The following is a 26,911-nucleotide window of genomic DNA, read 5'->3' on the forward strand; positions in this document are numbered from 1 at the left end:
CTGCGTACTTCTGACTCATAACTGTCTAGAGACTGAACGCACGGAGTACAGACTTCACAGTTAGTGGTTTAGAGGACAAATGCTTTATCCTGCGTGTGAGTGGTACATTGGTGATGTTTGTATTAGGGAAAAATTAAAAGCAGACACCTAATTAGTGTCTTTTGAAACATCTACTTGTCTGAGGCTTCCCTTCTGGAACATACTACTGCATCTGCCATTTCTGATCTGCCTACTTACCGACAGGACTGCAAATACTACTAAGGCCCCACAATCCTATTCACTTGGAGCAGAGGCAGAATGTTCCTCATGGGTCTGCGATCATGCCTCTGCTAGCAGGGCTCACCAGGGTCTGGGACTCTGGCCCTCAGGCAGAGAAGTCTGCTTCCTTTTAGTAAAGCCCCATTGGAAGTGGCTTACCCAGGGCTCCTGTCACCCAGAGGTTCCAGGACTTTAGGCACTTAGCCTGAGGCCACCCTGGGGTTTCTTCTGCACATGCAAGATAGGTCTGCATCACACCTTACTTGTCCAGATCCAGCTTGTTCGAGTGGAACTTCGGTACGTGCAAGTCTAGCGCTTACAGAACTCAGACGTGGTTCTGTGACCTTAAAAATGTTACTTTTCGGGGACGCCTGGGTGGCTCAGTTGGTTAAGCAGCTGCCTTCAGCTCAGGTCATGATCCCAGCGTCCTGGGGTCGAGTCCCACATCGGGCTCCTTGCTCGGCAGGGAGCCTGCTTCTCCCTCTGCCTCTGCCTGCCATTCTGTCTGCCTGGGCTCGCTCTCTCTCCCTCTCTCTCTCTGACAAATAAATAAAATCTTTAAAAAAAAAAAAAAGTTACTTTTCTTATTCTTCACAAGTCACTGAATAGCTAGATGGGCACAGAATGCAAAAGAAACTTGTCTGAGCTCCCACAGCTGTGACTGGGGGATCCAGAAGGAGAACTTACACAGACTGAGTCCAGAGCCCGTACCCACCGCCCTACACCATCTCCTGCTATGGTACAGAAAACACGAGTTCAAGGCTGGGGGGGGGGGGCAGGGCGTCTCGGCTGCAGCTGTCTCCTGTCAATTCATCTTTGGCAGTGCCACTGAATCCCTCCTCTGCCCTGTGTCTTGCTCTAGCCTCCCACAACATTCCCACCAGCGACCACCGGGAGGCGCTGTGTCAACGAGCGCCCGCGCGCAGGATCTCACCTGGATATACAGGTAGTGCACAGCTTCGATAACCGCTGATGGCTCACTTTCGTGGCAACTGTTCTTCCCATTGCAGTCTTCATTCTAATCCAAGAGGAACGTGGGAGAACTCAAAAAATGGGAACACGGGGGCACCTGGGTGGCTGAGTGGGTTAAGCCTCTGCCTTCGGCTCAGGTCATGATCCCAGGGTCCTGGGATTGAGCCTCACATCAGGCTCTCTGTTCAGCGGAGAGCCTGCTTCCCCCCGCCCCTTCCTGCCTCTGCCTACTTGTGATCGCTCTCTCAATCTGTCAAATAAATAAATAAATAAAATCTTAAAAAAAAAATAAAATGGGAACATGATCATCACCCTCCTCAGGCTCTTTGTGCCCACCCTCACCCCACACGCCAACATCCCAGGAGGTCTGAGCAGGACGCAGCCTTTGTCCTTTAGACGCCACCAGCACTTCAAAGGCAACTGCGCTATTACCAGAATCTACTGGAGAGTTTACAGGTATTTCACTATATAGAATAATGATGGGGGAAAATAGGAAGTAGGTACCTATTACGGTTGTGTGATCGACAGAAAGATTCCAGGTCAACTGCTGTATACAGGTAGTATTTTAAAGGTTTCAGATGAAATGGAATACCTTTCTTTGATGATAGATCTCTCCTCTTCCCAAAGTAAGCCTATCTTCAGCTAAATCAACTTAAATGGGAAGATATTACTGAAAGGCTCACTGCCCTCTGGGCAGTGCCACTGAGGGACCGGCACCCGGCTGCCACTCACTGTGACTGATCCTCCAGAATGCTTTTCCACTCTATTCTTCCCCTATAGGTCATTTCTAACTCTTGTCCCCCCACCTCCTTTTTAAAAGTTCTTTTAGGGATGCCTGGGTGGCTCAGTTGGTTGAGCCTCTACCTTGGGCTCAGGTCATGATCTCAGGGTTCTGGGATCAAGTCCCCCATCGGGTTCCTAGCTCAACGGAGAACCTGTTTCTCCCTCTGCCTGCTGCTCCCCCTGATCGTGCTCTCCGACAAATAAAAACTTAAAAAAAAATAAGGTTCTTTTATTCTTCTCATAAATGTATTTAAGCATTTCCCCTCAACACAACCACCTGGGGGAAAAGGATTGGCTAAGGAAAAAGCATTAGGTCTTATTTGACAGTTTATGATTTAGTTTGTGGAAGCATTTTTCAACATTTTTCCTTTAGCAAAGAAAAAAAAAAAGGCACCTCTGTTCTGCAAACAGTCGAGTTCTACTCTTGAATCATTTACATACCCTGGGGATTATCTGTAGAAGACTATTAATCTCTTGGAGGCTTCTACTTATCAATTAGAATGCCCGTGGGATGTTGCCCTTAAGGAGCAAAATAAGGATTGTAAATTTGGTGCTCCTGTAATAATTAAATGCATAGCTAATGCTCAAATAAAAGCAGTAGGTTATAATTTATATATTTTTAAAGATTTTATTTATTTATTTGAAAGAGCGAGCACACGGAGTATGAGCAGGGGAGGGGCAGAGTGAGAAGCAGACTCCCCGCTGAGCAGGGAGCCCGATGTAGGGCTTGATCCTGGCACTGCAGATCATGACCTGAGCTCAAGGCAGACACTAAACCGATGGAGTCAAGCAGATGCTCCTATAATTTATAAATTTAAACCAAGAGGACTTTAAGGTTCTTTTAATTAAAAAAGCATTTCTAAAATGCCAGAGAATGCATTTAAACCTCCTTCAAATCAATTTAACTGCTTATCAGGGCCCACATGTACACTTCTATCTACTACAAATGTACCCTTATAATGGCTTACAATTCTGTTTTTATTTCCAGAAATGAAGTCGTGGCACTCTACCCCCTCTCATGGAAGTTTCCTCCGCACTAACAAGAGCCAGTCCTAGTTGTCAGTGCCACGCAGCAGTGTTCGGGGGCTCTGCTAGTCTGGGCAGAGGAGGATGCAGGACTGAGTGGAGTCCAAGGCCTCAAACGGTATTTTTCAAACTTTTCAGACCGTGACCCACATGAAGAAATATATTTTATATCATACCCAATTCACATACTCATGTGAGACATGGTGTATAACACAGGTTACTTTTCCTAGTGTGATGGTCTCCACTCTTCCCTAAAGCACTAAAAATTAAATAAAGCTGGCTGCGGGCCTGAAAACCACTTTCATTGCCTGTTCAGGATCATGACTCAGTGCTAAAACACTGTGCTAGACAGTAATCCGGATTAATTGGTCATAGAGACCAACATAACTCTATTAGGCTCTTTAATTACTTAAATCGATCCCTATCTCCAACCACATCAAGTTTCCCCAAATCTTCTAGGAAATGGTGTTCATCAAAAAAGCAAGACAAAACAAAACCCAGCGTGTCAATTTACTCCTCCCCTCTAAAAACAGGTGTATCTGGTTATGTGGACAATATAAGGCCTATGAATAATAAATTAAACTATCATGTTTTAAAATTGATAGTTTCTATATCTGCCTATTAGAGTGAGGCTTTACTGTTCCACCCAGGGTTTTTAACACCAAGCACTAGTTTTCTTATATGCCCACCCCTGATAAAATAGTGTAATTTCTGTTTATATATTTACCTGATTCTGACTCTTACTGTTCTCATCTTCAAAGATGATATCACTGTCAGAATCTGAAGCAGGTCTTAAAAAGAGAAACAGAAAAATACTAAAGAAATCAAATTCTCTGTTAGAATTCCACAGCTAAGAGTCATGATAGTATCTCACTGGACAGAATGAAATCAAATCAGGAAAAACAAGACAGATCAGGGTGTCTTCTGAGATGCACAAACTTTTAGGATCACAATTCCTGACTTGTCAGAACCGTAGGTGGCCTATGTCAAGCTTCCGGGTTAGTTTTTAAATATCCCGGAGTTGGAAGCCCCTATCCAAAAGAATGCTTTTAAAAACTTGCTGCCAATGGTACTAAGAAGATGAAGTATTGAAAGGAATTTCTATTTGTCCTTTCTTCGGGCTTGGGTTTTAGAGCACTTTTGAAGACACCGACAGGGAATAAAACCTTTGGATTGAATCTGGTTCCCCTCTAAACACATAATTCTGCACTTCAGCAGGGTGACGGCCTGGGTTCCTAACTGAATCCCCTCTCCCGGGGCGTGGGCCTGGCGCTCAGACGGGTGCTCTTACAGGAAGGGTTGCCGGAAGACGCCCTCGTGCTCGTCCTCGTCGTCCTCCTCATCGTCGTCTTCCTCCTCGTCGCTGCTGGAGCCCGGGCCGGTGGCGGGGAAGCGGGCGCTGGCCGAGCGCTCGCCTGACGTGCTCCACTCCACTGAGCTGAGGATGGGCGGGGGCGTGGCCGATTCCACGCTGCCCGGGCCATCAGGGCCCCCGCCGCACGCTGGTTGCTGGGACGGAGCTGGCGCATCCCGTGCTTGGGGCCGTGAGTCCGAGTCCGAGTCCAGGGGCAGCATCCCCGAGCCCACCGGCCGCTCATATCTCTCGATCCAGGCATTATAGTAGCGCACGATGTTCTCATGATGCAGGCGCGACAGCAGTGTCACCTCGCCCTTGATCCTGCGGAAGTGCCTGCTGGCTGGGTTGATGGGGATGCGCTTCACCGCGTAGCAGCAGCCGTCCAGCTTGTTCTGCACCTGCCGTGCAGCGCGGGAGAGGAAGGACCGGGTGCCAGTCAGCTGCTGTGAGCCTCACAGACTGGTATTTGTATCCCATGACCCCAGGCCCTCCCTGGGGAGCCCTGAGTTCTCAGGGAGAAGCAATAGCTACTACAGTAGAGAGCCACATACTTCAACTTCTTAAGCTGAACAAAAAAGTCTTGACTGCCGAAATCCCTAGAAAACATCTCACCCCAAACAACATGTATATTTAGCTTAATTAGAACCTGGAAAGGGCACCTGGGTGGCTCAGTAGATTAAGTGTCTGCCTTCGGCTCAGGTCATGATCCCAGGGCCGTGGGATCCAACCCCACATAGGACTCCTTGCTCAGCAGGAAGCCTGCTTCTCCCTTTCCCACTTCCCCTGCTTGTGTTCTCTCTCTCTCTCTCTCTCTCTCCCTCTCTCGCTGTGTCTCTGTCAAATAAATAAGCAAAATATTTTTTAAAAATACTACTTATTTTGGGGGCACCTGGGTGGTACAGTTCCTTAAGTGAGGACTTTCGGTTTCCACTCAGGTCATGGATCTCAGGGTTGTGAGCTCGGGAACTTTGTGGGGCTCTGTGCTCAGCAGGGAATCTGCTTCAGAGTCTCTCTCTCCCTCTCCTTCTGCCCCTCCTACTTATGCTGTGTCTCCCTCTATGTCAAATAAATAAATCTTTAAAAATATACTAACTGGGGCACCTGGGTGGCTCAGTTGGTTAGGCGACTACCCTTGGCCCGGATTGTGATCCTAGAGTCCCGGGATTGAGACCCACATCTGGCTCCCTGCTCAGCGGGGAGTCTGCTTCTCCCTCTGACCTTTCCCCTCTCATGCTCTCTCTCTAATAAATAAAATAAAATAAATCTTAAAAAAAAATTTATGACTGATGGTATGTTTTAAGACCAGAACAACGTGATTAAGAACATAAAACATGGGGCGCCTGGGTGGCTCAGTGGGTTAAAGCCTCTGCCTTCGGCTCAGGTCATGATCCTGGGGTCCTGGGATTGAGCCCCACGTCGGGCTCTCTGCTCCACAGAGAGCCTGCTTCTTCCTCTCTCTCCCTGCCTGCCTGACTACTTGTGATCTCTGTTTGTCAAATAAATAAATAAATAAAATTTAAAAAAAAGAGAGAACATAAAGACAAGAGATAGTTTTAAAGTCTCCACATTCTGCATTAGAGACACTTTTTCTTGGGCAGTCACAGGATTCCACTGGGTTGACTGAAGTTAACTTTTACCAAATTTTGTTCAACAGAACATTCCGGACCCAAGGTGCAGGTCAACTGAGGTGATAAAAAGCAACAACTCCCATGTGCAAAGGGAGCAACTAGTTGATTATAAAATACAAAATAAAGCATTATTCTTATAGGTTCCGATTAGAATGAGAAGGGAGTACTATAAAATTGAGTTTCAGATTACCATTGTGTGGGAACAGTGGTAAGAAATATGCTTTTGAGTAGAACAGATAGAGGTCTGAATGCTGGTTTCCTCTCTTATTGCATGGATGTAACCTCATACAAATTATGTATCTTCTCTGAAGGTCAGTAACCTCATTGGAAAAATGAGGATAATACTTATTTCATAACAATGTCACGAAACTGAAAGACAAGGTTTGTGAGCCATCTGGCACAGAACCTGAAATATGGAATGTGCTCCAAAAAGCTATGGCCCTGTGTTCTTTTTCTGCTACATCATTAATAGAGTAGGAAATAGTGGGAAGTCTTGACATTGCCTTTGACCTTGAGTCTCAGAACACATCATGAAGGACTGGAGTCACAGATTGGAGTGTGGATCTCACTACACTGCAAAGTCCCAGGGCTTCATTGATTACAGTGGAAAGGTGCCTGAACCATAATGGGACCAAGTGCTCATGCAATGCCAGATGACTGAACAGAAATGCCCTACCCTAACCCAGAAAGAGAGATGGGAGTGTGAGGGCTGTAGCCTCTCGGAGGGAAAAACCACAGAAGAATTTAGGGGCTTGAATTACTAGACGTTTTTATTATATGAGTCTTATTATTTTTAAGTACTTGTAAGGAAATGGGAGTTTGACACTGTCTCACATTCAAGGATGAAAACACAAACAAGTTAAAGGACTTGATCAAAATTATGACGTGAGTTAAAGCAATAACATACACATCAGTCACCCACTCCCCTGTACGCACTGGGATCCCCCACTCAGGACTATCTGCCCACAGTAGGTCTCTTTAGCCATCTAACAATAATGTCTATACTTTCATGAAGAAAGTTGAAAATTTTCCATAATCCTCTAACTTCCTCTCGGCAAACTTAAGATTGTCTTTCTGTCCCTGATTACCATAGAAAACCTTTTTATTTGCGGGGGGGGGGGGGTTTTGCTGTAAAAGGACTGCCACAATAATCCCACTAACTCTCCCTAATAACACTCTCAAATCCCAAACAGGCATATGCCCTCTTGATGGTGGGCCATTTTATTCTGTGAAAGGTAACATGTCTTATATGGATTTAATAACACATGATTAGCCTGGACCTCCTGAGGTCAAAATACTTAAAATTACACAAGAACAGCTGAAATCTCTTTCTCAAGGGGCAGGTAATCATAAGTCACCCGAAGAGAACAGAAAGCGGAACGGAAGACCTAATGACAGCATGCCCTCATAATGCACCACTCGTTTTCTTTCTCAGTAACAGATGGAAAATAAAAGCCACTGAGACCATCTGGGGCCATTTCCCAGTAAGGTCTACCCTAGCTCTAACCTCGCAGCCCTTTTATCTACAACACCTCTGAAAGCAAATGGGACAAAAAGGACAATTTGCTTTCTGAACCAAAGCACAGAAAGATGGTTTTCACATCGAGGGCTTGGCTCCACTTGAAGCCGCAGTGTAATCGTGGGGTTTTCACGTTAATGTGCTTCCTCGAGCAAGGGGGAGGAGATGATGTGTTGGTCACGTGTCCACTGGGACTCGAAGTAAAGCCTTTAACTCTGTGAAGGTGATGAGGATTGTGGTTTCAAATGATCCTATGTATGTCTCTCCCCGTGCTCAAAAGAGAGCTCTGAGTCTTGCAGAAAGGGAACTGAGAAGGGAGCTCAAAAGGGCCCGGGCACAACTCTGTAGCTCACCTTGATGACAGCTCCAAAGGCTCCTTTGCCGAGAAGCTGTAGTTCTTCAAACTCAGTGAAATACCGGGAGAACTGTCTCTGGGTCTCAGTAAAGAATGCTGCGCTGGGTAGCTGCTTCCTAGGAATAACAGTCTCAACATAATCCTGTCCTCCAGAATCTGAGATAAAACGAGAGGCAACAAGGCATGAGAAAAATAGCAAGAGGCGCAGAACTCAACAACAAAGCCAGGGCTGGAAGGAGGCAACCCAACCCGTAGTTGGAACGGGGACCTCCCACCCGGCGCGGACCCTTCAAGCCTTTTCTTCACCCGGTTCTTCTTCAAGGAGGTAGAACATAGAGTAGGTGCTGAGTGAGACCTCCAGTAAGGGAATGACTGCACGGGAGAGCCAGAACCCAACCAGCTCTACTGGGTTTCCTTAATCTGTTCCGTGAGTAGCAACGGGGAAATCTAGTTCCATGGCAGGAAGGTGACAGGACACGAAGGGTACCCAACACCGAGAGAGGCTATCCCGACTGACAATCCGACGGACAATCCAATGGTCAAGGCTGGAAACCAGGATGGCAAAAACGGTTCCATGCACACAGTACACATTCAATGAATGGATTTATGTACAGCTTGGCATAAAATAGTTAAAATAAATGATCTGGGCAGTCCGTTCCAGTCTTAGGTTTCTGCGTATTTTCAAAATAATTTAGGTCAAACAGGCGTTCACGAAAAGAGCGGTAACAGACTCACCTTCAGGACTTTGTTCCAACAAAGACATTTTTGGCTGAGGATTGATAAAGCTGTGTTTCAACAGCTGCTGGGCACTCCATCTCTCCTTGTCGTCTAAGCACACACACCTCAGTGAGAGGGCAGAGAGTATCTCAGCGACTTAGAAAATAATCACTGGATTCGTTAATCCAAGGGTTTATTTTTTGATTTATAGGTTTATTTTAAGGTTAAGTATACATTAGAGAACACCTGTTGCTTACAGACCAAAATGCACTCCTAAGCTAATACATGCTGACCCCTGGGGGTAAGTGGGGCATCAAAAAATATATAGTCTTTAGAAGCAGGAAGACTTACCTTGTGGAACAGGTTTTTTTAAACAGGTTTAAGACAGCCCAAATTATAGGGGCACCTGTGTGGCTCCGTGGGTTAAGCCTCTGCCTTCAGCTTGGGTCATGATCTCAGGGTTCTGGGATCAAGCCCCATACCGGGCTCTCTGCCTGGCAGGGAGCCTGCTTCCCCCTCTCTCTCTGCCTGCCTCTCTGCCTACTTGTGATCTCTGTCAAATAAATAAATAAAACCTTAAAAAAAAAAAAAAGCACAAGTTACGAATTTGCACACCCACTGAATAGTGTAATGACTTCCCATCCTACATTAAGCCTCTCCAGGGACCAGTGAAATACAAAGCTTTCCAAAAGAAAAGCAAATCTGATGGCTGATACAGGTTTGGGCCCCAATATGAGAAACTTTACGTCATGATATGATGTAACTTGCTAACAGTTAAGGACTACTTTTAAAAAGCCCCACATTTTATCATATACTTCTTTTCATTCTCATTCCTTGAACCTTGTTTGTTATTCTATTAAATCACTTTTGCCTTCTAATGAAGACAAGCCATACCTTTAACCCAGTGGTTCTCAAGGTGGTGTCCCTGACCAGGAGCATCAGTACCAGTATGACCCAGAAATTTCTTACAAATTCTATTCCAAACCTATCCTAGAAAATCAGCAACTCTGGTGGTTGGGGCAGTAATCTGTGCTTTACCAAGGTGTCCAGGTGGTTTCAATCCAAGCTAAAGTCTGGGAACCACTGTTCTAACTAACCTAAACTGTTTGTCTCTTATGACAATGACCTAGGTAGCACCACTCGGTAGCACCTGACCCTAATTATCAATAGTGTATTTCAAAGAACCAACTATCACTGTGAATTCTGTACTTATCATCTATAAAGCGATGGCAGTTAACACTGCAAAGCACTCCTAATTTCATACCCTGAAATAGAAAAGACCACAGTAAAAGCATTTGTGTAAGATATGGTCCCCCTCAAAAATTTAAGATTAATTTTAATTCCATCAGTAAAACAAAAAACCTTCTCTGTGCAAATATTAAAATATTACTGATAATGATAAACCCCCATCTCTCTCCAATTCCTCTCCTCTCATGTCTTGTCATTCCAGACTTTTTTCTATGCACTTAACACAATCTTATAAAAAATAACAGAATTGCTTTGTGGATATCTTTTTTTTTTTTTTAACTACGTCATCTTATATTACCCTCAACTTGCTTTTTTCATTTGATCACGCAAAAATTCTGTACACAAATCCACATTGGAGGGCTGTGGCGGTGGGGAGGGGAACCACCAAACCACCAAGCAATCCTCCAACGTCAGTTGGGTGTCCTACAATTCAACTCAATCTGACGCAATCTACCTGGAGATAGCATCAGACCCCCAACTTGAGGGCTCAGTCCCTTAGGACTGACCCTCAACCCCTTGCAGATGCCAATCACAACCTTGCTTTCAACCAACCAGCTAGAGACTGGAGATTCCAACAACCCCCTCCTCCTTGGGCTCAACTGGTCTGCTAGAGTGCTTCATGGAACTCGGAGGAACATTTTATTTACCAGAGTACCAGTTTCTTATGGAAGGATATATGGCTCAGGAACAGCCAGACAGAAGAAAGGCAGCGCCTCTGTGTTCACCCACCAGAAGCTCTCCAAACCCCACCCTTCTGGAGGGGTTTTTATGGAGGCTTCATTATATAGCCATGGCTGAAAACATCATTGGCCACTGGTGATCGATTCAATGTCCAGCCCTTCTCTCCACCCCATAGGTCGGGAAGAGGGACTGGAAGTTCAACCGCTCTAGTAATGGGTTGGTTCTCTGTCAGCTCTCTGGGCAACTAGCCCTGGTCCTCAGGTGAGTTCCAAAATTCACCTCATTAACGCAAAAAGAGATAATGGTTTTAAGAGCTTTAACAAAGTCAGTCATTAAGTTCTGTGTCTCAGTTGTGTCAATTGCAAAATGTTACTAAGAACAGCATATAGAGAAAAAATTGAGGGTTGGTGGGAGGTGCGTGGGAGATGGGCTACATGGGTGAAGGGTATTAAGGAGGTACTTTTGACAACCACTGCGTATTATAAGTGTGATGAATCACTAAGTTCTATACCTGAAGATAATACTACACTATATGTTAACTAACTGGAATTTAAATAAAAACTTAAAAAAAGAAAATAAAAAAATAGAAGGCACTGAGGTTTTTATTGGCCTCAAGTTTCCGAGCCAACCAAAAAAAAAAAAAAAAAAGAGCTCTGTGCTTGAAACAGGGGTGAAGACCAAATATATATTTCTCACTACAAATCACGGTATTACACCATGTGTCTTAGAGATCTTTCCAAGCTAGTACCTCAAAATCTTTCTAAGTTTACCAGAATTTACTCACATTATATACACATTCTCCTACTGTTGGTCATTTAGATTATTTCCAGGCTCGGGTCATGATCCTGGAGTCTCTAGATGGAATCAGCGGGGAGTCTGCTTCTCTCGCTGCCCCTCCCCGCCTCATTCTCTTTCAAATAAATAAATTAAATGATCCATTTTACAAGGACAAACCTCAAGGTAGAGAGCTGAAGTACTCAGCTAGGAAGGGGTGAGGGTAGGACCTGAAACCAGCTGTCTGCCTCCAGGCTGGGGTCCTTCCTGTCACAGAGACTGATGACGGAGCAAAACCTTTTTCCAGAGGATAGTCACCAAGAAGTAAAAAGGCAACTACAAATGAAATGTTGCTATGCTTATGTTGTTGGTGAATGATTTTTTTTTTCTTTTTTTATTGGGGCTAGACAGCAAAGGCAGTAAAATAATACCATATGTGCCCCTCCTTCACCTAGTCGTCCATCAAATCAGTCTAGGATGAGACAGGAATATACAAAAAAGTCCAAAGGACAACCATGTTACACAGAGTGAGAAATAGTGCCGATCTCAAGTTCAACAGCCAGAGTGCTGAGCGATTCTCTAAGAAAATGAGCTACTGAGTCTGTCACTTTGCTGTTAAATGTAAGAGATACGTTGCACATCAACTTCCCAGTGTTGTTTTTTAAAAATACATAATGCTATTTGCTAAATTACCCTTGACCAATAAAGAAGCCAAAGGTGAAATTTTGAAGAATGAAATGAGCCTATCTTTGGTTCTATTACCATATTTCTATTGGTTTCCTTTTAGTCAACTTCATATTTGGGGTGCATTTAAATAAAAACAATTTTTCTCATTTATTTGACAGAGAGAGACACAGCAGGAGAGGAAACACAAGCATGGGGAGTGGGAGAGGAAGAAGCAGGTTTCCCGCTGAGCAGAGAGCCTGATGCGGGGCATGATCCCAGGACCCCGGGATCACCACCTAAGCCGCAGGCAGACACTTAATGACTGAGTCACTCAGGCGCCCCTAAATAAATATTTTTAAAGTTCTTTTGCATTTAGGAGAAATTGAAAAAGATTTCCTTAGAAATCTTAAGACATTTATATACTTAAAGGAGAGAACACAGTATAAAGAATCAAAGTTGCCCTCTTTCCACGACTGTATGTACATCACGTCTGCTTTTATTTTACACAGAAACTATCTTATTTAAACAGAAGTGCAACTACTTCTGTAATAGGTCATGAGGGACAGCAAATAACACTCTGGCTCAGGTCAAGTGGCATTTGGGATGGCTGGGAATAGGAAAAACAATGTAAAGGGTAAAAGAGATGTAGGAAGTGGATAAAAGTGAATGGCTGGGAAAAAGAAAGTGAGAAAGAAGACACGAGCGCTGGGAAGGGAAGAAACCAGTCCAGCTCACCTTACACAGGAAGGCTGGTCCAGGGCAGTGCCTGGAAAAACCCACACTGAAGGATCTTACTTCTTCTTTAACAGAGAAACTGAGAGAACCGAGGTCTGGCTTGGACAGAGCTGAGAGGCAGGGCTAAGCAGGAAAGCACTGAAGGGAAGGACCTGGACAAAAACTTTAGGCCCCACGTGAACGTTTCAGTAAGGAGTCTCTCAAAGCCATCAGACGTGGCTCTGTAATGAAATGTGCACCTGGAATTTACAGGTGTCGAAAGTCCTACGGCTGGTGCTTGGAAGTCACTGCATTCTATCAGCTGCTTGAAGGAGACATGGCTAATCAAGAATGGTTTAGAAGAACAACGGGCAGAACGGTGATTCTCCTAGAGCTGTTCTTAGATAGGAGGCCTTATCTTTGGACAAGGACCCAGCAGGTAAGGTAGACGGAGAGGATCTTCCGTTTGGAGTACCTGGGGTATTTCTCCCTGTAGCAATCCCTGTTAACTTCCTAGATTTATCAGGCACTCCCCAGAAGCAGTCTGAAAAGCTACTACTAAGCCCAGGGGAATTTAGGAGATGTGCAAGTGAAGGGAATGAAAATGGTCAGCCAGTCAGCAAGAAATCAGAACCTACATGGCAGAGAAAGGGTTGGAAGAATGAAGAATAAACTTCAATCCTGTTCCTCACCTTTAAGCTTGAACACATCACTTAGATGCTGAGCACATTTAAACACAATTACAAGTTCTGGAGTAGGGGCGCCTGGGTGGCTCAGACAGTTAAGCATCTGCCTCAGTCTTAGGTCATGATCTTGGGGTCCTGGGATCGAGCCCAGCTGCAGGCTCCACTCTGAGCACGGAATTGGTTTGTTCCTCTCCCTCTGCCCCTCCCCCTGCTCATGCACCTGCTCTCTCTCAAATAAATAAAAAATTTTTTTTAAAGTTCAGGAATAAAGTGCAATTAGGGAGAATCTCAAGGGTACTCACTTCTTTAGAAAATCTCGAAAGTCAGCTGGTAAGTCATGAGGGATGGTCACGGGGTACTCTCCACATTCTTGTCCTTGGCTGAGGAAGAGCAGCAGAAGACCAAGACACCAAACATCCCCTTTCTTGCCCGTTTTATAAGGTAAGGCACTGTCACTAAAACTAACTCGGCTTTGTTCAAACACGTCCTCCTTGCAAATGTCTGCTAGGCGCTTAGAAATGCTGTAGTCCGTAACCTTGACATTGCCGTCTGCGTCCACCAGCACATTTGATGCACGCAGATCCTTGTGCACCACGTCATTGCTGTGCAAATACTCGAGGCCTGACAAGAGCTGAGCTGTGTACCTGCGGAGCTGATGCACAGGGATGGGGCCAGAGTGGCTCAGGTGTGCGGCGAGGGAGACCCCATTCACGTGCTCCGATAAAATGTCCACTACGATGGAGTCATCTTGCTCTTTGAGATTCATTGCAAAGTAGCGTACGACATTTGGATGGCTCAGTTTTACCAGTGAACTGAATTCCGTCTCTGCCCCTTGAATCTGATGAGGAAAAACATCACCAAATAATACTGCATTAATCAGCATTAACTGGTATTTCATTTCAAAAGTAAAATATTTAAGGGCATTGGCTGGCTCAGTTGGAACAGGGTCCTGGGATTGAGCCCTGCATCAGGCTCCCTGCTCAGTAGGGAGCCTGCTTCTCCCTCTCCCACTCCCCCTGCTTGTATTCCCTCTCTCGCTGTCAAAAAAAATAAATAAAATCTTAAAAAAAAAAAAGTAAAATATTTAATAGAAAATGTACTTTCAAAGGAGAAGGAATATGTTCTGAACTGTACCCCCCCAAATTATAAGGCAAACCTAATGGTTCATCTTTACGAAAGCAATTATGCTTATTGAAAGCAATAAAAATGCTTATGAAAGCAATTTAATTATTTCTCTACTACTGTGATCTCAAAATCTAGCGTACAAATACTATAAAATTGATGAACAGCTTTTTTTTTTTTTTTTTTTTTTTTTTTTAAGATTTTACCTATTTATTTGACAGAGAAAGAAAGAGTGCGAGAGAACATAAGCAGGGGGAGGTACAGAGTAAGAGGGAGAAGAGGCTCCCGACTGAGCAGGGAGCCTGATGCCAGTCTCCTTCCCAAGAGAGAAGGAGAAACAGGCTCCCCACTGAGCAAGGAGCCCAATGCTGGGCTCCTTCCCAAGATCCTGGGATCGTGAGCTAAACTAAAGGCAGACGCTTAACCAACTCAGCCACCCGGACACCCCAAAATTGATCATTTTTATCTGTTTTTTTTTTAAGTAGGCTCCATGATCAGCATGAAGCCTAATATGGGGCTTGAACCCAAGATCCTGAGATCAAGACCTGAGATTTAAGTGTCAGACGCTTATCCCACAGAGTCACCCAGGGGCCTGTGTCAACAGCTTTTAAAAGCAATTTCTCTTGCTGTAAGGCCAGCAAAAAACAAAAACAAAACAACACCAAACCAAAACAAGGCAAAAAAAAAAAAAAAAATTTTTTTTAAAAACCTTTCCCGATGGGGTACCTGACTGGCTCAGTTGCCACAGCATGAAGCTCTAGATTTCAGGGTTGCGTGGGTTTAAGCCCCATGTTGGGTATACAGATTACTTAAAAATAATAAAAAAAGATCTTAAGAAAAGCCTTTCCTGATTATAAAGCATCAGCATCAATCTTAAGATTGTGTAAGTACTAACACAAACGGAAAAAAAAACCCACAAATGACCTATACAGTCACTACCCAAAGACAACTATTATGATTTCAGTGTATTTACTTCCAGTTTTTCTATCATAAATACACATTTCTAAACACAGTGCTTTCCTACTGTTTGTAACCTCTTTATGATGTCACTGTGTGATATGCAATGTTCAATGTTCTTCTTAAACTCAGAATTATAAATTAACGTTAAAACTGTCCAGTCCTGGGGCATCTGGGTGGCTCAGTGGGTTAAAGCCTTTGCCTTTGGCTCAGGTCATGATACCAGGGTCCTAGGATAGAGCCCTGCATTAAGCTCTCTGCTCAGCGGGGAGCCTGCTTTCTTCTCTGCCTGCCTCTCCACCTACTTGTGATCTGTCAAATAAATAAATAAAAATCTTTAAAAAAACAAAACAAACAAAAAACTGTCCAGTCCCCTAAAATTCAGTTCTGATGCAAAGATTCCAAAAGATTACAGAAAACATGAGAATGAAGTATATCCAGCCCCAGCTGGGGACAGCTATTCATGTCACAAGAGAGGCAGAGAAAGGCGGTGCACACAACAAAGTCTGACCATGTTTTGTGAGTGTTATGAAAGGAGCAGCAAGGGGCTGAGAAAACTCTGGAAAGGGGAGGGGCCCCCCACCATCCCTCTGGTTAAACAGATCTCCTACCATTCTGGATCATCTTTGCTAGCCAATCAAATGCACAGCTCTTTTGTCCTGTCATCTTGTCAAGTTCAAGGTAGGGGCCCTGCTCAGGGGCCACCTTGGATGCCCACCTGCTTTTTGCACTTATCGATCTTCTCCTTTTCTTGACTGGTGAGGAACGGACCCATTTTCTTCTGCCACTGAAGGACCCACTCGTGCAACAAGACAAAGCTGCCAGTGGCCGTTTCCAAAGCATTGTAAACTAACTTTCCAAGGGGCTCATCACTGCCTGCACATTTAAGGAAAATGTGATGAAATCTTACAGGTCTATTTTCTGTGGGGGTAAAGAAAGAGGGTCTGTATCTTCATGCATTCATTCAACAGTGGATACCATATGCTACCTATAAAAAATACGACTGGATGTAATACATGCTCTTTTGTAACCAAATTTTTTAGTATTTAACAACATATTCTGAACCCTTAAGTATTAATTTTTACAAAGGGACAATAATTAACCATGAGGTTTTAGTCTCAGATCAGTGTTTTCCTCTATGAGCCATTATTCACGATGTTCCTTCCATAACTGGCTCACTTCTGATGACACTGCCCACCCTCATGGAGCTGAATACCAACCACTGTGATGAAAGGAATTTGGAAATGGGACCACTCCATCAAGATCTTTCCATCCACGTAGATGAGTATTAAAAACAAGTTTTAATAAATAATCTGGAAATCTGAATAGATCAATGATCTTCTGACTCCAAAATTTCAGTATGCTCACCAAATACAAACTGCCCAATGGTTCTGGGGGAAGGAACCAGAAATGACCGTTTCAGTTTGAAGCTAAAAAGACCAACACATTCATTCAGTGATGGGCATATGGTTTCCACTTGTACCTGGGAGAGCAAAAGTTCTTGAACACCAATTTTCATTAAAGACTAGGATAGAAATGACCAAAAAATTAGAAATGGAGAAAAGTATCACCCACGATATCGTTCTTTTATTTCTCTTTCAGATCCCTCTACTTTTACTCTAATTTACCAACTCATAGCATATATAACAGCATTTCTCACCCTTGATGCTAGGGACAATTTAGACTAAAATGTTTTGTTGAAAAGGGCTGTCTTGTCCACTGTAGGATATCTGGCAGCACCTCTGGTCTCTACCCACTAGGTGCCAGCAGCACCCCTACCCTGGTCTTACACATGGAAAATATGTCCGGACATCCACAAACACCCCCCAGGGGACAAAACCGCCCCCAACTGAGAACCACTGTTATACAGTATTTGGTCTTTTTCTCTTAGTATGTAAATAATTGTTTTCCACGTTGCTACACTGTCTTCATAACAAAAAAAGTTCTAAAACAAGTAACATTTTTTCCATTTAAAAACGAAACGTAACCCATATTTATAAGACAGAGCTGGAGTACAAAAGATGCTGGGGGAATGTGGCTGAACCAGCTCACAGACTTTTTAACTGAATAGCAGTTTTTAGCCTCATAGAAATGCTGGCAATATAAGAAATTTTAATGCAAATGATCTCTTATGCTAGTTATAAATAATTCCTGACATTCTTAGCCTAAGGGGAAAAAACCTTCATATGTGAAAATTTGTCAACCCAATTCCACCTGTGGAAGGTGGGGGGGGTCTACGCAGTACACACGTGGAGACACCTGATTTTAATGTTTATGGGATGGAATGTGATGTTATTTACAGAAAGCCTAATTAAATGTGCACATTACACAGTACAAGGTCTTGCAATATGTGTCTCCTTAACTGGAACCCGGTGGAGGTCTCCTAATTGCTGACTGCAAGGTTTTTTGGTATTGTCATTTTGTTATCACCAACCTCCTCTTGTCACTTTTTTGTGATGCGGTAATAAAAGGGACAAAAGAACACACTGCGATGAGACTGAAGGAAGTATGTTCCCAGGAGATTTCTGATTGAGACTCTACTATGTGCTAATGATCATTTGCACCAATGATCTACATGCTTCACCCATCAGCCTTCTCTGCTTCTATGACAGCTCTGAGTTGAAAAACAAATGTTAATGATTTCATCTTTTACAAAAACATTTCGTAGAATAGGAGTACATATTTTAAAAATTCAGACCTGTTGCGAGAAAGCAAAATAAGTAATTTACTTGATGGTTTTATTAAAAAATGTTCCAACTGCCAATGTGTCCCCTAAGGAGCGCACTAACTTAGGTAAATCGATCTAACGCGTACCAGTGGGAATAAGAGACCGAGTGAAGGTAATAAGCAGCTGGATTAATTTGCCTTCCTGGTTTCCCCATATTATTGAAACCATTGAGTTTTAGGTTGCCAATTTGGGAGTCTGAAATGTCTCTGAATCAAGGACAGTCTCAGGTTCAAGGTTGTGAGGCTGTTTTGTCTGCATACGGCGCACTCTGTACACACGGTCCTGTACCGTTCGGGCTGCTTTCCATCAGCCAAGATTAACTGTCTGGTTCATGGACTATTCAAATACTCGGTTTCCCTCTTATCTGCTGCCTGCTCCCTGGCAATGCCCCTGCCAATCTGTATCTCCTTAAAGGAGACGGGAAAAGGACACCAAAAGAAAGTAAATTCAATTTAGATAATTTGGCTGTTAGCTTTGGTAAGAACAATCACGGGCTGAAAATTAAATTGTCCAATTCACTACACGCAAGCGATCCCTACACCAACTAGCAGATGTATCTACGTGGCTGATAAAAGACGTACATTTACACATAAAAAAGAGGTAGATACTGAAAACCTGATTTTGACATAAACAATTCAAAACACAAATTGCTAAACCAGCTTTACTCCAAATAGCCATGAGGAGACAAAATTGCTGAGTAAGACATACAGAAAACAAAGTGCTTTTCCTGGTCGGGAATGCCAAGCAGGAAAATGCTATTCAGATGAATATCAACATAATAAAATTAGACTTGGTCATTAGAGATTACAGGCATTAGAACTCATTTCATTACACACATTCTATCGGCAATGTCAACCATTTTGGTTTCCAAAAGCTTGACTAATGAGAATAAGGACAAATGTTAAATTATCTTTATGCTAACGGTATTTCCAAGGGCTTAGGTTTTTATTTCCATCTCACAGAAGGGGAAACCGAGCACTTTCTCATTCTGGTCCTCAGGCCACGGGAACTAGAACGACTCATGGACTTAATAGTTCTCCCTGCATCAGACAATGCAGTGTCCGTCCCACCATACTCCTTCATGATTTAACTTCTGTTGTTAGAATAGCTTAAATCAATTTAGCTAGTTTACTCACCAATGCATTTCCCCTTGTAAACCATGAGCTGATCAGGACTACCCAGGGAAAAATACAGGACTTCGCAAGACCCGGGAGAATCTTCACTACTACATACAGAATACTGACGTTCTCGCCTTAAAAACAAATTTGGACATGATTTTTTTTTTTTTTTTAACTAAAGATTAACACAGGAAATTCTTGCCCCTCCATTTTCTCCTGTTTACCAGTCCATTCACCATCTCCACTAGGAATTGAGTCAAAGTGCTAATGGGATCATTAGCACTCCACTTTGTGGAGGTCTTCTCCATATGAACTCTACAAACCCCCTAATTCTATATTGGTGCTGTCCAAAAGGGGAGCCACTAGCCACATGTGGCTATTCAGATTTAATTAAAATGAAATGAAAAGTTCAGGGACGCCTGGGTGGCTCAGAGCATCTCGTCTGCCTTTGGCTCAGACCATGCATGATCCCAGGGTCCTATGTTCAATTCCCACATCGGGCTCCTTGCTTGGTGGGGAGCCTGATTCTCCCTCTGCCTGCTGTTCCCCTTGCTTGTGCGCTCTTGCTCTTTCTCTCTCTCTGGCAAATAATACTTAAAAAAAAAAATAAATAAAAGAAATTAAAATTTCCGTTCTTCAACAGCAGTAGCCAAAATTTTAGTACTCAACAGCCACAAGTGACTAGAGACCACCCTATTGGACAGCACTGATAAGGACCATTTCCATTGTCACAGTCCTAGAGCAGTGATTTAGCTCAGTCCCATAGCACTGATAAGGACCATTTCCATTGTCACAGTCCTAGAGCAGTGATTTAGCTGAGTCCCATAGCAACTCCACAACTCTGAGTTCTTGTGCACCTGCACATGTGAAGAAAGCTGCAAATGGGGGTTTGGAACCTTACAAATTCCTCGTCTCCGGCTGGGCCCCCAACCATTGCCTGCTCTCATTCGCTGTCTTGTCTTTGGTACATATGATGCTCTGCCATTCCCCTTTATTACTTCTCCATAATACTCAAAGCCCACCCTGTCCTCCCCTCTTCCCCATTTTCTGCTTTTTTTTCTTTGTGAGAAGCAGTAGCTGGGAAGCTAGATGATAATGCAAAAATACTCAGGGGATTATGAATATAAGAATAAATTGGCAGAGGATGCAGGGAAGAGGCAAAGGAGAGAGAGCTCCTGATGGTCAGGATTGGACACCTCTATGAAATGTTTTGATGAGGCACAGGGAGAGATCTCTAGAAAGCAGACTTCTCACTCTAAGCCTGATCTTGCCTTCTACTTCTCCTGAGAACATGGAGCAGTGGGCATTGAAGCCCACACTTTTTTTGTTTTATTTTATTTATATATTTGAGAGAGAATGAAAGAGAGAGCATGAGACGGGGGAGGGTCAGAGGGAGAAGCAGACTCCCTGCTGAGCAGGGGGCCCGATCCAGGACTCTGGGATCATGACCTGAGCTGAAGGCAGTCGCTTAACCAACGGAGCCACCCAGGTGCCCAAGTCCACACTTTCTATTGTTTCCCCTTTAACGTTTCTTGGCATCTGCACCATTCTTTCTTTTTCCCAGACTCTGAAGGAGGACCACGATCCTGTCCTCATTTCCATTCCCTACAGCCTCCTTGAGATCTTGGTCCATCAGCTAGGCCCTGCCTCCTGTATGTTCAGTCTGACCCTCCATCTAGGCTCCAGGCCCTCAGACTATAGCTCTCTCCCACTCCCTTTCCTCAATCTTGTGCTCAAACCCCATTTTTCATTTTCAAACTTCTTTACTTGCTGTCTCTATTTCTGTGCCTTCTCCTGATTCCTCATTCTGCTGCAATGTCAATAAAATCACCACCACCCTCCTACCCACTCTCAATCTGGTTCCCCCCTTGGCTTCTTTTATTTTGGTTGGTGGCTTAGTCATCCATTCTGTCCATGGTCAGAAACAGGTGCACCTCCCTGAGCAACCAGATCTCTGTGTAGTTGATCCCCAAGCACCACCCTCTCCTCTCCAATTCCTTTGCCCTCTTTGGGTCATCACCGACTTTCTCCTGGACACAAGCAATACTCCATTATTCACTACTCTCTCCACCTCCAGCCCTATGAGTCTTCCCCTACCCCAAACCCCTCCCACACTCTTGACAAGACCTGTTACGATTTGAGTTTCTCATATCATACATGTGTCTATGTAGGGAGGGGCACCTGGGTGGCTCAGTCAGTAGACGGTTGCCTTCAGCTCAGGTCATGATCCCAGGGTCCTAGGATCAAGCCCCACATCAGGCTACCCTGCTTCTCCCTCTCCCACTCCCCCTGTATTCCCTCTCTTGCTGTCTCTCGCTCTCTCTGTCAAATAAATGAAATCTTAAAAAAAAAAAGAAAAAAGAAAGAAACAAACAAACAAACACACACCAGGGAATGACTAATGTACTGTAGTTCTGTTTAAACTTCTACTTCTAAAGTTCTTTGTGAAACCAAGGAGACACTAAAATTTTTGAAGAAAAACATAAAAGCAAAGGTTTAAAAGGATATGGAGGCTTAATAACAAATTATCCAGAAGCACCTCCATAGCCACTCTGCTCTTTCCAAACATGGTGCTAATAGACATTTCTTAACAGTGTTTTAGAAAATCAATCACCATAGGATGACTGTTAAGTACAAACACAATGAGAATTTCAAGAGTTCTGGTATGAAAAGATATACCATTAAGAGTGAAATAAAAATCAAGAGAATTTTAAAAGTGGAAGTATCAAGAAAACGACCAAAGTGGTACCAATAGAATAAAATGTAATCATTACAATAGTAGTAATAATTCTGATTAATAATAGTAATAATCATTTTGAAGGATAAAAAGTAAATCTCATGAAGTTTAAGGAGAAGGAATAAAGAGACAAAATCCAATGTCACTGATGTTTCCTATTTGCACGCAAGAAATGTAGATATATTGGATGCTCATATCATCTATTTTGGACTCATCCAGAATGGAGTTTAGAACAAGCTTTAGGAACCTAATTCATTCATGAGTAAAACAGCTTCTGAGCTCCATCAGAAATAGCCATCCCAGGGGCATCTGGGTGGCTCAGTTGGTTAAGCCATTGCCTTCAGCTCAGGTCATGATCCTAGGGTCCTGGGATCGAGTCCCGTAAGCAGGGAGCCTGCTTCTCCCTCTCCCCCTGCTTGTGCTCTCTGTCAAATAAATAAATAAAATCTTTAAAAAAAGAAAAAAGATTCCCTCACTCTCCTCCCTTATCCCTGCCCCACTCCCTCTCTTTTTTTTTTTTTTAAGATTTTATTTATTTATTTGACAGAGACAGACACAACGAGAGAGGCAACACAAGCAGGGAGAGTGGGAGAAGGAGAAGCAGGCTTCCCACTGAGCAGGGAGCCTGATGTGGGGCTCGATCCTAGGATGCTGGGATTGTGACCTGAGCCAGAGGCAGAGGCTCAACGACTGAGCCACCCAGGTGCATTCCCCTGCCACTCCCTCTCTTAGAAAGAAAGGAAAACAAAAGAAAAGAAAGAAGAAGAGAAAGAAAAAAAAAAAAAAGAAAGAAAGAAATAGCCATTCCAGTGTAAACAAATGGAATTTAGCAGAAGTAACATCGGTCTCATTGTCAAGGGTCTAGTCTAGATTATGGAATGTTCAGAGGGTTGTAGTAGCATTAGGAACATCACCCATGCTATCAGTTTTTCCAAGTAGCTGTGGCAGTATGTAAAAATAAAGGGTCTTTTAAACAAAACTGCCAAATATTTTTTAAATTTATTTATTTGAGAGAGAGAGAATGCAAGCAGAGGAGGAGCAGAGGGAGAGGGAAAGGGAGATAGTCTCCAGCAGACTCCTTGCTGAGTGCACAGCCCGATGCGGGACTCAATCCCAGGACCCTGAGATCATGACCTGCGCTGAAAGCAAGAGTCGGACACTTACCCAACTGCACCACCCAGGTGCCCCAAAAAGGTGATTGTTTTTAAAAGCCAAGTAGCAAGAAGAGAGGAGGCAATCTGTTAAAGAGGGACTTCAGAATTGGGCTCCCATCCAAAAGACAGCTCTGCTGACATGACCAATGGTATAAATGACTGGGATGGGCTAGACAACAGGTAATCTCACCTGAGACATATGGGAGCTAGGATGGTCTCACCTTCTGCCCAATTCACCAAGATGCCACAGAAAACTCTAACTCTTCATCCCTTAGTCTGAAACTCACAGCAGCTTTGTGGACAGTAAAGTTAGTAAGAATTCTCAATACTTTTTCAGTTGAGGTGAACTAGTTAAATGCCTCCATGGAGCCAAGTAGAGGAACAGTGATCAGGGCAGGATCACAGGTTTGGAAAGATGCAGCAAGGATCTCCTCCCCTCCTACCCACATCCTTTATATAGTTAAATGATTTCCTAGCTTTTGGGCCAAGTAGAAGGAATCCCATGTCTTATACACTTCACAATCTGTTCTCTGCAAGGATGAATAGCCAGCAGTTACCATACCTGGTCTTAGGATCAGGAAAACAAGTTAGGAGATGAGCTGATGTTTGAGAGTGGAGACAGGTGAGGTCTCCTACACTCTGGCCTATACCTTAGTAACCTGCAAAGAAGGCGGCTCTGAATCTGTGGGAAATAATTCTCTTCCATAAACTACTTAAAGAGACTTTCTTTTTTCTTGGCTTCTCCTAAGAAGTCTGAAGTACCCATTTATGAGGTAGAATATCCCTGGGAAGAAGGCAGGGTTTGGGAAGGACTGTGCCTGTCCCTCAAAAAGGCAATCTGACACTGAACTGTATACTTGAACATGTTTAGTTTTATGTTATTCAATTTTTTTTTTTAAACTCAATCTTTCAAGGGGGGAAAAAAGACAACTTAAAGAACACAGAAAATGAAGTTCTTCCACAAAAGCACTGACTAATCCTTGGGGCGCTAGCTTGGCTCAGTCAGCAGAGTGTGCAACTCTCCATCTCAAGGTTGTGAGCTCAAGCCCCATATTGGGTGTAGAGATTGCTTAAGAATAAAATCTTAAAAAAATAAAAATAAAAAAAGGCCAGGCCTTTGAGTATCAAGCCTTTACGTTTATTTTTTTAAAACATTTTATTTATTTATTTGACAGAAAGAGACAGCGAAGACAGGGAACATAAGCAGGGGGAGTGGGAGAGGCAGAAGCAGGCTTCCCACTGAGCAGGGAGCCCAATGTGGGGCCAGATCCCAGGACCCTGGGATCATGACCTGAGCTGAAGGCAGACACTTAACAACTGAGCCACCTAGGTGTCCTTGAAGCCTTTAAGTTTTTTGTTTTGGGGGGCTTTTGTTTTTTTTTTTAGCCTTTAAGTTCTTTCTACTAGAATAGTGAGTGGTTTTCTGTTCTGTCCTTTGTTTTAAACAACAGAAACCTTTTGTTACTGGATTGTTTTATATAACCCACAGAAAAAGAAAAGCAGAGTTGCCCTGGTTAAAGAGGCTGGAGACTCTCAAAGTGCCAAAAACACAGTATCTGCCCTCCTTCCAATCTTCCCTCCCTTCATCAGATGTTTAGTGAGCACCTACTGTGTGCCTGCCAGGGTCTGTTCCAGGAAAACACAGATGAGGCCCTTGCTCTTGTGAACTTAGGCTCTTATGAAAGGAGAAAGACACAAAAAAAGCTATCAAACAGAGATGTTCAGCTAGTGCTAAGTGCCATGGAGAAAAACAGGACCACAGAACAAATGCCTAACCAGGGAAGTGGGGTCTCTTGAGGTCACATTTGTGGGGAGAACTGAAGGATAAAAGGGAGAAAGCCCCACGAAGTACAGTGGGCCAGTGTCCCAGGCAGTGACAAGCAGGGGCCCTGAGATGGGAAGGATCCCAGTGTGCTCAAAGGATAAGAGATGAACATGACTGCAATGCCGAGGGAGAGAACTAAGACACAGCAGGATGGAGCAAGATGTGAAAACCACTCCTCCACCACTGTTCCCGTGCTATCCACTCTGCTTATAGCTAGAAGAACTTCCCACACTATGACTCTGATGAGATCTTATTGCTACGTAAAAACCCCCAAAGCTTCTCATTACACCGCAACTCCTGACCTGGCCAATAAAGCCCTCTGGGACCCGCCCCAGCTTGCCCCATGCGCCCTACTTCTATCTACACTGTTCTGCTATTTGATGAGCTCTGTGCACAACAAGCCCATGCCAGCCTCCAGTCTTCTACACTGGCCGCCCTCCAGCTCTGGCTGCCTCCTTCTCATCATCCAGCTCTGGTACCCTCCAACCTAAAACCATTTTCCTGTAGTCACTTATGTACTCTTTCCTCCCAACTCCCAATCTAAAGTAGCTATCCAGCTTTTCTTCAACATGGACTATTCTAATTCTCTGCAGAGCACTAGTCACCATCTGACATTTTCTTTGTCGCTTCTGGACAGTCTCCTCCAACCGGAGTAGAAGCTCCATGAAGCCTGAATCCTTCTTGATCTTGTTTACTGAATGTCCAGGATCCACAGCAGTGCATTTAGTAGGTGCTCATTATCCCACTGAGCCACCCAGGCGCCCTTTTCTTTTTTCTTTTTTTTTTTAAGATTTTATTTATTTATTTGACAGAGAGAGATCACAAGTAGACAGAGAGGCAGGCAGAGAGAGAGAGAGAGGGAAGCAGGCTCCCTGCTGAGCAGAGAGCCCGATGTGGGACTCGATCCCAGTACCCTGAGATCATGACCTGAGCCGAAGGCAGCAGCTTAACCCACAGTAGGTGCTCATTATCTATTCAATGAACGGACAAACATGGTTCTGGATGTTATTGCCTTTAGTCATAGCCAATTCAAGTACTGCCCTCCTGACAGTATTGATGACAAGGTCATCTCTACCATCTCTACTAAATGTATCCACTAACTGAAAGAATAAAATGGAACACTTTGCTTATTTCCTTTGGCTTTCCAACCACAAGAGACCAATGAATAGCAAAGAAGAAGGAGAATAAAGGGTACATCATGAAGTGCTTTGGTTCATCTAGGGCTTTCTATTTTGTAACCAAAAAAAGCAACTCAACTGAACTTTAAAGAACGGATTCCTCCTTCCCTACTCAGTAGCCAACACAGTGACTGAGTTCTATGCAGGTATGTGCAACAATTTTGGCAAATCATAGATGAAAACAATCTCTCAAAAAAACTTAAAAAAATAATTAAAAAACAACAATCTCTTTTCATGTTCCTTCTTGGATGCTCATGGAATACGCTTCTATCTAAGACATACAAATGTTACTCCAAAGCATTATGTAAAAAGTTATTTTACCTATGTCAAGGAGAGAGATTTTCCCATCCTTTCTTGAAAAAATGTGCTAATGATTTTTGATTTCAAAAGCAAGTCCAATCTCAGACCCAGTAACTGCCACAAAAATGGAAATGTTTAAACCTTAAAAGACTGCTTTTTGTATAGGCAGAAAGACTTCTCCGTAGCACTGATTTATTCCCGTTCCTAACACAAAGGAATTGGTCAAATACTTCCTAGTTAATCACTCTGACAACTTCCAACTATGTTGCCTACTGGAAGCCCAGTTGCAAACAAAAATACTCTAAACTGGTGTAAGGAGTTACCATCTTAAAATGGAATGGACTCCAGAAACAGTACTCAAGAAAACATTTAGTTTACCTTAACAGCAGGTGGTTAAACAATACCAAA

The 26,911-nt window shown here is 43.6% G+C and overlaps 1 protein-coding gene across 6 annotated transcripts in view; it reads right to left on the reverse strand.

The window, feature by feature from the left end:
* The window catches only part of EIF2AK4 (eukaryotic translation initiation factor 2 alpha kinase 4), a 107,434-nt gene that overhangs the window by 48,797 nt on the left and 31,726 nt on the right, over positions 1-26,911 (reverse strand). For 4 of the 6 annotated variants that reach the window (XM_032856865.1, XM_032856867.1, XM_032856864.1 and 1 more), the window contains 8 exons: positions 19,328-19,443; positions 16,182-16,339; positions 13,687-14,222; positions 8,634-8,740; positions 7,897-8,054; positions 4,331-4,794; positions 3,767-3,830; positions 1,193-1,276 (listed from right to left, as the gene is read on the reverse strand). In XM_032856865.1, coding sequence (XP_032712756.1) covers positions 1,193-1,276; positions 3,767-3,830; positions 4,331-4,794; positions 7,897-8,054; positions 8,634-8,740; positions 13,687-14,222; positions 16,182-16,339; positions 19,328-19,443 — 1,687 coding nt within the window. The remainder of the gene's footprint in view (positions 1-1,192; positions 1,277-3,766; positions 3,831-4,330; positions 4,795-7,896; positions 8,055-8,633; positions 8,741-13,686; positions 14,223-16,181; positions 16,340-19,327; positions 19,444-26,911) is intronic. The other 2 variants (XM_032856869.1, XM_032856870.1) reach the window with 1 other exon arrangement.

This window comes from Lontra canadensis, unplaced genomic scaffold, assembly GCF_010015895.1.
Source record: "Lontra canadensis isolate GAN:19392208 unplaced genomic scaffold, GSC_riverotter_1.0 scaffold12, whole genome shotgun sequence".
In the NCBI taxonomy this organism is placed as follows: domain Eukaryota; kingdom Metazoa; phylum Chordata; class Mammalia; order Carnivora; family Mustelidae; genus Lontra; species Lontra canadensis.